Raw genomic sequence first — 11,741 nt, 5'->3', positions numbered from 1 at the left:
TCTAGTTGTCAATCATTCTGGTGATATGTTTACGTAAGGCCGTCGTACGTACTCGTCCCTAGGTAGTTTTCGTTTTCTGCGCATGCGCACTTTCAGGTGTATATGTGTGGTGAGCTACGGTTTCAGCCATTCATTGAAGCTCGCCGTTCTCACCGGGTTTTTTCAAAATGTCTGAGGGTAGCAAGAGAAAAAGTGTCTACGAATTATATGACAAGAAGAGAAAGCCCTCTGAAGAAAGAAAAGACCAGAGTGTTTTTGGGAGAATATTTCACACGCTGCGTGCGCTAAAAGCACAGGTTGGGCTTCCCACTGATGCCTCAGTCGCGAAGTTTCTACTCGACAGGTAAATTTTGGCATGCTATTTGGAGAAATCCATTTAAAATCACTTCTAGTAAAAGTTCATGTAAGCTATGATTAGCAATGCTAGCCCTGGCACAAGTCATGCACCAACAGCAACTTGTAAACAGAGCGTGCACGAGGAGAACTAGGCTCTCTTGTGCACACGTTTAATAGGCGTTCCCTCTCGGGAGCAGGTAGCATGTGCATTTTTTTCAAAAAGTGGAGAGGGCGGTTCTTTTCTAAAATTCGGGAAAATCCTCCACTATGCCTTTAATAATCTGTGATCCATTTTAGTGGAAGTGAGAGACTGTTGTTTTGAATGCTTATATCTCCTAAATTCGAATTTTGTAATTGTTTTGTAACACACCAGCTTATTCATAACCTTAAGTCTAACATATTCATACTAAAAGTAAAACTTACAAAATACTAACATTTTGATTTCAGGGGGCCTTTAAGTGACTATTTTTTGCTTATTTGACGTTAAATGCATATAAGTCACTTAGGAATATAAGTCACAGCACTTTTTAGATGATAACAAACATCCACTTTCCGCTCATGCAGTCAACTTTCCGCGATACGGAGCAGAACTCGGAAACTGAGGATAACCACCTTTCTACTGAACGCTCAGCTCGCACATGCGCCTTGCTTTATACATTCGGCAGGATGAATATGCTAATCATTCGCGTCTAAACTAAGTACATGTAGCCTATACAGTGGACTTAACTCACCCATGTGTCGTAAAACAGGACGATGCAATAAAAATAGTGTGTACTGTGAAATAATTCAAAGAAAAGCATTTATTTTGAGTTGTTACGCAAACTGCACGTAACACACAGTGTGAACAGTGTACGATTAGAATACAACTGGCTCTTATGAGTTCTTTTTTTTGTTAGTGAATCAGCGCGACCAGTCGAGACACATTCCCGAAAATAACGTCACTTATGAATTTAAATGAGTAGGTCAAAAAGGCAACTTACATGTTTAAATCTCTATGAAACACTATAGGCTACACTGTTAGAAAAATCTGTAGAAATTACAGTATTACTGGCAGCTACTTGCCAGTAACTTACTGTAGATTTAAATTTATGTTATTTACTGGCAACAATTTGTTCAAAATTAAATGAACATTAAACATTAACAAGTCTTTATCTTTACAGAATAAAACTAAAATAACAGCCTCATGCAAAGCATTCTGGGAACCAAAATCTGAAGGAAAAAAACAGAAAAAGGTTGATGAAGATTTCTGGTTCCCAGAATGCTTTGCATTAGATTGTTATTTTATTATTTTATTCTGTAAAGACAAAGACTTGTTAATGTTTAATGTTCATTTAACTTTGAACAAACTGTTGCCAGTAAATAACATAAATTTAAATCTACAGTAAGTTACTGGCAAACAGCTGCATAACTACAGCAATTTTTTTACAGTGTACTGTATAAGTCTTAAAGAGAACATTTCTGAAATGTACCAGAAAGTCCTTATAGATGGCATGTTAAGATTGTGATTAACTAAATGAGTTGTCTAACTTTATAGTTTGCTATTCTGGAGGTATACTCTAAAATCCTTCTGAATGAAAGACAACCTGAGGTCCGATTAAACCAGATGTGTGACATTAGTGCAAGGTCATCTATTTCTTCGTTTGGATGGAGGGAACAGTCGTGATGATTGGAGTCTTATTAGGAAGTTCAGCACTTTCACTGCCACTGGTAAGGTCTTACCTTTTTTACAAATGCTCTCTTATAAACCAACCACAGCGGTTTAATTTCCCTTTGCAAATTCTAATGACACGCATGAGTGGTCTGCTGTTTGCATACAGATACATTTCCAGATCCAGTTTCACCTGTCTGTGAAATTCATATTACAAACCATGAATCTAAAGAGTTCGGACTCAACACATGAAATCCATGCGAGGCTTCGTGAATAAGGACAGGAAAAAGCGGACAGCCTTCTCCAGGTGTTCATAACTACTTGTAGTTTTATGAGGGCTAAGGGAGTAGAGAATAAGATTAAGTCACACGATTTTGCAGAACTTCTTCCAATCTCCAGAGCTGAAATTACTGACATTTAAGTACGAATGAGTCTGATTGGAGTTTAGTAAAGCCCTTGGGTTTATCCTGTTGCGTGTGGGCCTTGACGGGGTTAGCGTGAAAAGAGTTGCCCTGCCTTCGCTGGTGCCGGCATCTCATTTTCCCGTTCCCCCTGAGAACACAGAGAGATGTGGAAAATGAGCTATCTTCATCTCTTTTGCTCTCTTGCTTCTCCAGTTAAATAAATAAGACATTACGCTGGAGGACCCAGGCCTTCATTATCACATACTCGATGTAATCAGACACGTCTGTATGTTTCTGCATATTTCTAAATAGACATATATTAGAGTGGTCCCAGGAGGTGGAGTTGGACCTTTGAGATAAGTCTCGACTGCGAACACCAGCCATGTGGGCTGATCATAGATGGGATGCAGGAATTCGTCTCTTCGTGAGAGACAGTCACATTTTTAACTGTTTTATGGAGACTGATCTGGTTCAAATGTGCCCTTTTCTTGAGAGTAATCCTGATCCCCTTCAACCTTTTGTTTGGTTCTGAATAGTAATATCAAGTGATGCATAAAATATAAACTGTCATGTTCGAAAGCTGGCAGTTTTTTAAAGTAAAAAAACTTATTTTTCTATCGACACTTGAATGTGAGTAAGTTTCATAAAAAAAGCAATACTTTGAGCAAAAGGCTAATAAAAACGCATTTTGTCAAAGACTATGTGCAGATCAGATTCAGAACGATGATCAGAAAACAGACAGAGTAGATCGAGTCCATCAACACCCTCAAAGCTTCACAGTCATGTAGCTCGTCCTGGGTCGACTTTTCATTCAGTAACATTAGGCAGTTTTGATTAATATGATGTTTAATGTTGATGCTCATGTTATGCATCTGCTTACATATGATATCGCTTGTTTCTGCTTATTCTTCACATTTCTTTTGATCAGGAGATTCAGTACTCTTTCAGAAGATGTGTAATAGCGCCCCCTAACCCTATAACAGTGAAAACACAGAAAGCCTGAAATTTCTGTAAATGGCAGGGAAAGAGTTAAAATGTAACACTAGGTTTGGGACATTTAGGGTATGTTTACATGACAATGATGTACTTAAAACAGAAAAGGTTTTCCTTTGCATTTTTGAAAAGTTTTGCGTACAGATGACAACTTTGTCAAAATGATCCCCGTACACACAGAAACGACGAAAAAAGCTGTACTCTTCTGCCAGGCCAGTAGATGGCGTTGTCACTTTGTAAAGAAACACTACGCGTCTATAGACTGAACACTTAATACGCATGAGCTTGTTGTCACCGTTTTCATAAATTCACGTTTTTGTAATTTACATGATAACGATCAAGCGTAGCGGCAGGTCACGTTAGTCAAGCTCGCATCAGCTGACTCTCAGCTGATCCACGTCTACCAATAAGAATACGACGCCTATCACTGTATACATATATAAGCTCCTTCAGTATTACCAGCAGTTATCGCGTTTCTCATGAGCTAATTAAATGGCGAAATTCGGCAGGCAAACCGCATCATCTCACAAGGAATCGTACAATCGGGAATTTAGCGAGAGGAATTCGTTCCCCACAAGGATTTCACCTCAGATTAATTTAAGTTTGTGAACTTGAACACGAGATTCGCCGCATTGATCATAAGCTGCCTGATTGAAAGTGACCTCAGTCTGCATTGCTGCTTATTGACACAGGACTCGACGTGGTTCACTCTCCATTCATCTCTGAAAGTCTTCATGAAGCTAAGCTAAGTTCCTTTTTAATGCTCATTGCTAAAAGCTAACACGGTATTGGCAACATGCTTGTTGCTAATGCTATCCGTGTGCTTGGGCTTATCTAGTCGTTTTCATTAAAATGCTCTTGCTAGGCGTATGCGATCATATTGGCAATGTGTGTTACTTATCTGTTGTCACTGCTTGCTCTAAATGCTGTTAGTTGCTATTGGGAACATGTTTTTTTTACTTTTAAGGTTATTTAGCCCAGTCGTTATATGGAACATAGCTGTGTTTTAGGCTTATATCTGGTGTCATTATCAAATGCTGTGCTAAGCTTATCAGGTATCAGCAATATGCTGTCATTCAGCAATATTGCTATCAGTACTTTATGGTGGTTGCTAGCGCAAATGTTATCGAATATATGCTTGTTACTTAGGCTTCTAGTATTATAGCGCATACTGTCCAAAGCAACATGCTGTGGTAATCAAGCGTTGTTTTAGGCTTATCTGGTTGCATTGGAAAAATGCTTGTTCTTTATTATATCTGATTATTGCAACATGCTGTGTTAAAGTTAGCACATGCTTGTGGCTAAAGATATCTAGATTATCGGTAACATACTTATGCAAAATACACAGTAGGTACATTCACCGCAGAGGTCTGCTATTCAACACTAACAACATCGTAGATGGAATCAGTACGACGGAAGCAGAAATCATGTTCATGACTAAGGAAGCACACTGTATTCATAGCTTAGCTGCGCACTGCATCTGACTCAGAGCTACAGGGTTTATGCTTCCCCTGCCAAACTGCACTAGTTTTAATAATAGTCCTATGGTTATACAAACATGATGGTTGTATCAGATTTTTTTGTCGCTAGTCTGAGCTAGTGCTGCATGGTGTACTGTATGCTTCCCCAACCAAACTACACTAGTTTTAGCATTTGTTCCGTGATTATGCAACATGCTTGTTGTATCAGATTTTGCTGCCGCTAGGGGTTTAAGCTTCTAGCCTGACTTCGTACTTCTGTACTCAGTCTGAGATAGCGACCTATCTCCCCGTTTTCCTCCGGCCTCAAAACAGCCGGCCAATCAACGAACAGAGGGCGGGCTCAGAGCCGTGACGTAGACGCTGATTGTACCGTGGATGTGTAGATTTACATAATCTGCAAAAGTCGTTCACAGCCATGTTCACCAAACGTTATGTGATTGGCTTACGGGTAACCAATGATTTTGGTTACTACCAAAAATTAGTTACTACTATTTTGGCAAACCTACATATTTGTGCTTAAATATATCTACGTATCAGAATCATGCTTGTTGCATTAAACCGTCCAGTTGTATTAATGACATGTTGCTTAATTCTGCGTGAACTGGAAGTTTCCACCAACATTACTCAGTATTGTGACGTATTTCTAATGAAAAGGATAATTGAAAAGGAAATCTCCATCTCTCATCTCTAGCTCACATTCGTCACTCATACAACCACAACCACAAGCAAGCAGCTGACTAATTTTGATATCTCAGTTTTCACTTCTTCATTTCAGACGGCATGTCATTCATGGCAATATGCATGTTTACTGCTTAAGCATCTCGGGTTTTGACAACATGCGCGTTGCCATGGCTGATCCGGGTAAGGGCAACATACTTGTTGCTTAAGGCTTTCCGGTATTTTTGGTAACATGCTGTTGCTCAAGCTTTTCAGGTATTGGCAACATGCTTGTTGCCTTGGCTCACTCAGGTAACTGCAAAAACAGTTGGGTTTGGGGGATATTGGCATATGGTTTTATTTTGGGGGGGTTATTGCTGTTCTCCCTGCTATTATCCATGCATTGATGTGAAGGGAGTTCTCGCCCAGAACAGAACTATGCCGCCAATCCAAACTGTATGCTAATTGTCAATCGTATTTGACGATAGTGGTCCTGACAGAAGTATAGTCTTCAAAAACTCGCTCTTTGAAACCCGTTTTCAAAAGTTTGCATTTTCAGGTCCCAAAAATAAATAAATCGCCAAAATACATAAAAAGTTTTCAGTTTTTAGTTGAAAACGGTGTTGTGTAAACGGACCCTAAGTTGTCAAGAGAGGACATAGGACATTTCTATTGAGAACAGTTGTTTGAATATCTTTGTATTTTCATTCCTTTAACATTTATATTCCTGTTCCTTATTGCTGATCTTGATATGAGTAGCTACAGTAACGGTTTCAAAGCAACAAGACAATGGAATGGAAAAAACAACCATTTTCTGAGAACTAACACTAGCAATGTTTATTGTTCTTTACTCCTGTCATAAGGCATTTGGATGGAAGTGCGTCATGCAGCCATTGATGTGTTCTCGATCCCGACATCTGTAAAATTCCAGGAGTTACTTAGACAGGATATATTGAGAAATAAATAAATACTAAATAATACTGCATATAGAGGTGAAGAAAGTAAAACTTTTCTATGTTGGTTAAGGATTGCAAGAATTTAGCGTTTTACATGTTGTAAATGACAGTCAGATACTGCAAGTAAAGTGACGGTTGCCTTCAGATATGTTTCCCGTCTGGCTAAGGTGGCAATTTCCTGCTATTGTTCAAAAGAATGTATGTGATCTTACGAGAACGTGGCGTGCTATTCCAAATGCTGTTTATCTCAGAGTTTACGAGTTTACCTAAATCAGTCAGGTAAATTTAGACTCCTGGGAAAAAAAATTGTTTCAATACTATTTTATTATTAGTTGTCACATTTGTATAACAATCTAGTTTTGGGACCATGAGCTCAAACTAAATTATTACAAATATCCTTTAGCAACAACACGTATAATCCTTATGCAATATATTTTACATTGTGTAATAATTGTTTACAAAAGCAAGCAATTTGTATGGTAACACTTTATTTTAAGGTGACATTACACGTTACTACATTTACTTACTATAGTAATAACAATAAATTATGCATAATTAACTAACCCTAAACCAAACCCTAACCCTATTGTAAGTACATGTAGTAATTTAATATTACTTATACGTACAATGTAACACCGTCCCCTTAAAATAAAGGGTAACACTTTATTTAGTGTCCTTGTTACATGTACTTACCATAGTAATAACAGTAAATTATGCATAATTAGATGCAACTAACCCTAAACCAAACCCTAACCCTATAGTAATGCTAATATTACCCAGTACTTAAATATATAACAATGACACCTTAAAATAAAGTGTAACCAAATAGTGTAACCACAAGCAACTCCACAATATGATTTGGCTACATATTAAGTGTTGTTAATTTGTAAACTACTCAGTAGCCTATATGCTGAAATCTAACCCTAGTAACGATGATAAGTGTCATCAAGCTTTCAAATCAACAGCTTTTAAAAACTGTCAAGCCTAATGTGAGAACCGCCTTCAGTTCAGATCAATGAGGAGTCTATATTAAGTGTTTGGTTCCCTGCTGATATTCAAACGTCACGCATCAGTAGATTTCCCCACTGTAAACCTGCCGCTGGTTCTTTGAAGGAGTTTTCTGGTGGAGGAAATGGAGTTAGTGAAGTGAACAGGGTCAACCTAACAGGAAAGAGACGCTTACGGGTGACGCGTGGATGGGACATGATCCTCACGAGACGGACGGGGATTCTGGGAGACATCGTTAAGAGAAAATAAACTAAAACGTATCGCAATAGCCAAAACATACACGCTGTTTTTTTGTTTTTTGTTTTTCTTGTAAAAAATATCACTAAGCACAAATATAGATATGTATGTATTTATTTTTGATTAATGAAATGGTGTAAAATAAATAGTACGGAGCCCCTAACGGGACATTTTGGTGGGGGAAATAAATATGAGATGGGAAAAATAATAAGTCAATGCTGTTGCGTTCTTTCACAAATGTTTTGCGTTCAAAAACCTTTTGAGCTCAAGTTTCTCGGGGAAAGCAAAACATTTGCGAGGGAACTCAAAAGCATTGACAAATATTTTTTTTTCCCTCCATCTCATGTTTTTTTTCCTTCACCGTGTCCCTTTAGGGGCTCCGTAACTGAATCAGCAAATGCATTGAATAATGAAATTTGAAAACTTCGAATGTTTTTTTTTTTTTAAATGTTAATATAGGCCTAGTGTCTGCAGAAGATATTCGGATGTCCTCCAGTAAGCTTCACGTTTTCCCCCTCTCTCTCTCTCCTTCTTCTCTTTTATGGTCTTGCGCTCATTTCAGTCAGATTTCCCTTATTTCACGGTTCAGTGGATGTGCAGGGGTGAGCTCGCGCTTTCTCATTGGTCAGCGAGCCGCCTCTCTCCCATCTCTCTTTCCCCATTCATACATCCCTCCTCTCCTCCTCAACATTACTCACACTTATCCATGACAATCACTTTCTCATAGACGGGACTAATTATTTAAGACTGGAAACGAGTTCAAAGTTACCGAGAGACAAAGTCCAGACAGGTGAGTTTGTATGCGGTGTTTGAGGTTCAGAAGCTGAGCATATGTGTTCTTTCTGTATTTAGTTTGACCAGCAGCAGTTCAGTCGCTCTGCAATGGTCTTGAATAAAAACACATGCACGTGGAGCTACTTTTTATTTTGAATTCATTGTGCGTTTTGTTATGTCGCTTCTTTGCTCTTTTCCAATGTGTTGACAGTCGAGAGAAAAGCTATTTGATGGATAACAAGCACACGCTTTAAATGCAACACTAGACGCTCTTCGGGGGAGAGACGATGCAGTTACTTAACAGTCCTGTTGAGCCTCCAGTCACTTAATTGGCCACAGATGCGGAATTCTATGCTCTTTTACCGTTTAGAAATTGGATGCATTTGGGAAAGTTTATGAGGCGAGCCCAGCCCTCGCCCGCAGGAGCCCGGGGTCTGACGCTGCGAATATAAATCGAGCGAATTATAAGACTCCTGATTTATTCATTACGGTCAGTATGTTCAGGTATCGAAATGTCAACATCTCGTTCCTTATCGCGATGACAGGCAACTGACGAATGCATTTTAATTTCCATAATAATTAGGGTGTTGCATATTTCGTTTAGTGTTGCATTATTTGAACTGTAAAGTTTGTAAACCATTGATGCTTTATGCACAAATTGATTTCAAAGACATTTCCGTAGACAAGTGCAATGTAGGCTATGAAATTACAAATAGAACTGAAAATACAAGGTGAATTTTCCCCTGCATTTTTTTTTTTTTTTCGTAAACACAAAGTGACAACCTGCAGTCATACATTTAAATTACTTTAAATTACGGTTGATGAAGAAAGTCGCGTTGACGCTCTAAAAAATAGAAATACATAAATGACTTTAACAAGTAGTGGATTGAAACAAAGCTGATATTATACTACGCAATGAATGAATATAAAATAATGACTGTTTTTTTTTTTTTTTTTTTTTTTTTTACACTGATGGTTCGGGAAAGTGAGCTAACCTGGTTATCAAGAAAGGCCAAAACAAAAAAAAAGTTGTATTTATTATTATAGGCTACCGATGCAACTCATCACCGTGTTATTCTTCAAACAAAATCACCGTTAAATAATTAGAGCCTCTAAAGAAGGATAAATACTCTTTGTAAATTTTAAGGTTTGCGTTATTTCTCTTGTGTTCTGATATGGCCATCGGTTATTTTGATTGTGTTGCTGAACTGCTGAGGAATGTTGAATAATTCTAGTGCCAGTCTGCTCTGTAATTGCACGCCGAGGGAAAGGCAAAAGACACCGTCCCCGAGGTGCCCTTTCACCCGAGACTCCGTAAGCTACACTTATTAAAACGAAAAGTGTTTCAATGTGTGTCTGCTCTGGAAGTGAAGGGGCTGGGCCTATATACTGCACTAATTGACTTATCTCATATAACACATATATAAACACATCCAAAAACGAAAGAAGAACTGGAAAGAAAAGAAAAAGCATGATATATTAAACGGATACACTATTTATATAATCATAACGATGCAAACAAATAAAATAATTTATTATTATTATTATTATTATTAGCCTATTATTATTTTTATTAATAATGATGGTTTCACTGCCACCTTAGCCAAAATAGCCTACTTCATGAAACAGAGGCTTGTGCAGTTAATTAAAAAAAATGTTTTGAACCTCTGGAGGGATGAAAGGTAAAAGCTACAATTCTTAAAGGAATAAATGCAGCTCTGTTTCTCTGTGCTCCAGTCTTGCCTCTCATAAGCTCATGAACCAGATCTGACCTCTCTGTTTAGATTGGCTGGATGTGGTTTTACGGGCTGGAAAGCAAGGTGCCCAAATATACACAATAACTGCTGCGTTGCAAACGATTTTACCATTTATACCCGATGCAGGTATACAGAAAATGCAGATGCATGAGTTTTATCTATGAAAACATCTCTGTAGTGGATGAAGAAATGTATTTCTTAAAATCTGAGATGCAAATCAATTTTGAGAGGAAATGGCTTAGCTAAGGGAAATATGCTTGTGGAGGAGAATTCGTTTTATTCAGAGAAATAAATGAATTTTTTTTTGTGCAGATTTGTGAGAGATAGGAATTAATGAATGACTATAATGAATGAATTTCAGTAGACTAGAATCAAGTTCATTTTTAGAGCTTAAGACAGTTTTATTGGCATGGGGATCAGAATTAAGTCAGAATTAAGGCTCAAATTGGCTTTATTATTATTATAGACTTTTTGTATTTGTTCATTTGTTAGATTTGCACTGGACAAACTCTAGTTTCCTCTAAGATGACATGTGGACTTGTTTTTTGAAGGGGCCGTGAAGTGAACATCACACATTTCCGGGCTCTCTGTCCAATGAAAATGTTTCAGACCGTCCCCGACACTTCGTCTTACGTCAAGGTAAGACAACAGCGTCACTACGAGCAGGTAATGTTGGAGGAAACACACTGGAACTTCTAAATTGCCTTTTTCCTCTTACAAGTTGCACGGTGATGATGACTGACGTAAAACGGTTTGTAAAAACGCAGATTCACCTCTCGTCATATGTGCCGTGAAATGAACGTTTAGTTTGACGACTGGGTTCATTTGTTTACAACACATCTCTGAACATTGAATGAAGGGACAGGCCATATGACCTTCACAAATGTTACTTATATTGTGCATTATTGCATTTGACATGGTGCCCTTTTTTTCCTCTCTCTACATGCTTTTAAAGAATGTAAACATTGCAAATGGCAGACATCTGTTTTTGCATGAACTAGGTTCGACCAAGCAGGGAAGTTTCCATTTATTATTCAAACTCGAGCTGTTTAAGGAATCTCTGATGGGTTTGAGTCCACTGTATAAGCCACTGAACACATTCAGACTGACATTGATTATGCCACTTCAACTGAATTGCTCTCTTTCTGATACAAACATGGTTAAATACCTCTCTATGAAAGGTATCATCACTGTTCATTGTTTTAGAGGCTGAAATTGGCATATTTGGATGGTTATTTATGGCAAAGTGCCACAGCAATAACTTTAATGTATCAGAAGGCTTAGAGCACAGCATACAGACAGAGCCATGAAAATGAAGTATTGTGCCTGCTAAAGTCATTCATTATATCTTTACAATCAGCATACTTTCCAGAGCCGAGTTGTTATGTTATGGAGACTTATTGCCCCCCTGCATAAGGGAGCTTTTCATGCAGACGCTATAGTTTGTGTTCCTCCACAGAGGGGCTGCGTTTCACAGTCCCACGAACAGT

General features: G+C 38.1%; 1 protein-coding gene across 2 annotated transcripts in view; it reads left to right on the top strand.

Annotated features, from left to right (window-relative positions):
* The first annotated feature begins 8,375 nt into the window (after positions 1-8,375).
* Positions 8,376-11,741, top strand: part of fli1 (Fli-1 proto-oncogene, ETS transcription factor) — a 32,943-nt gene continuing 29,577 nt past the window's right edge. The window contains exons 1-2 of one of the 2 annotated variants that reach the window (XM_084408528.1): positions 8,376-8,510; positions 10,803-10,890. In XM_084408528.1, coding sequence (XP_084264654.1) covers positions 10,846-10,890 — 45 coding nt within the window. In that variant the 5' untranslated portion in view covers positions 8,376-8,510; positions 10,803-10,845. Of the gene's footprint in view, positions 8,511-10,802; positions 10,918-11,741 lie in introns of both variants that reach the window. The other variant, XM_084408527.1, reaches the window with a different exon arrangement.

The sequence above is a fragment of the Rutilus rutilus genome (assembly GCF_951802725.1).
Source record: "Rutilus rutilus genome assembly, chromosome: 5".
NCBI lineage: Eukaryota > Metazoa > Chordata > Actinopteri > Cypriniformes > Leuciscidae > Rutilus > Rutilus rutilus.
This window is presented reverse-complemented; position numbering and strand designations above follow the sequence as displayed.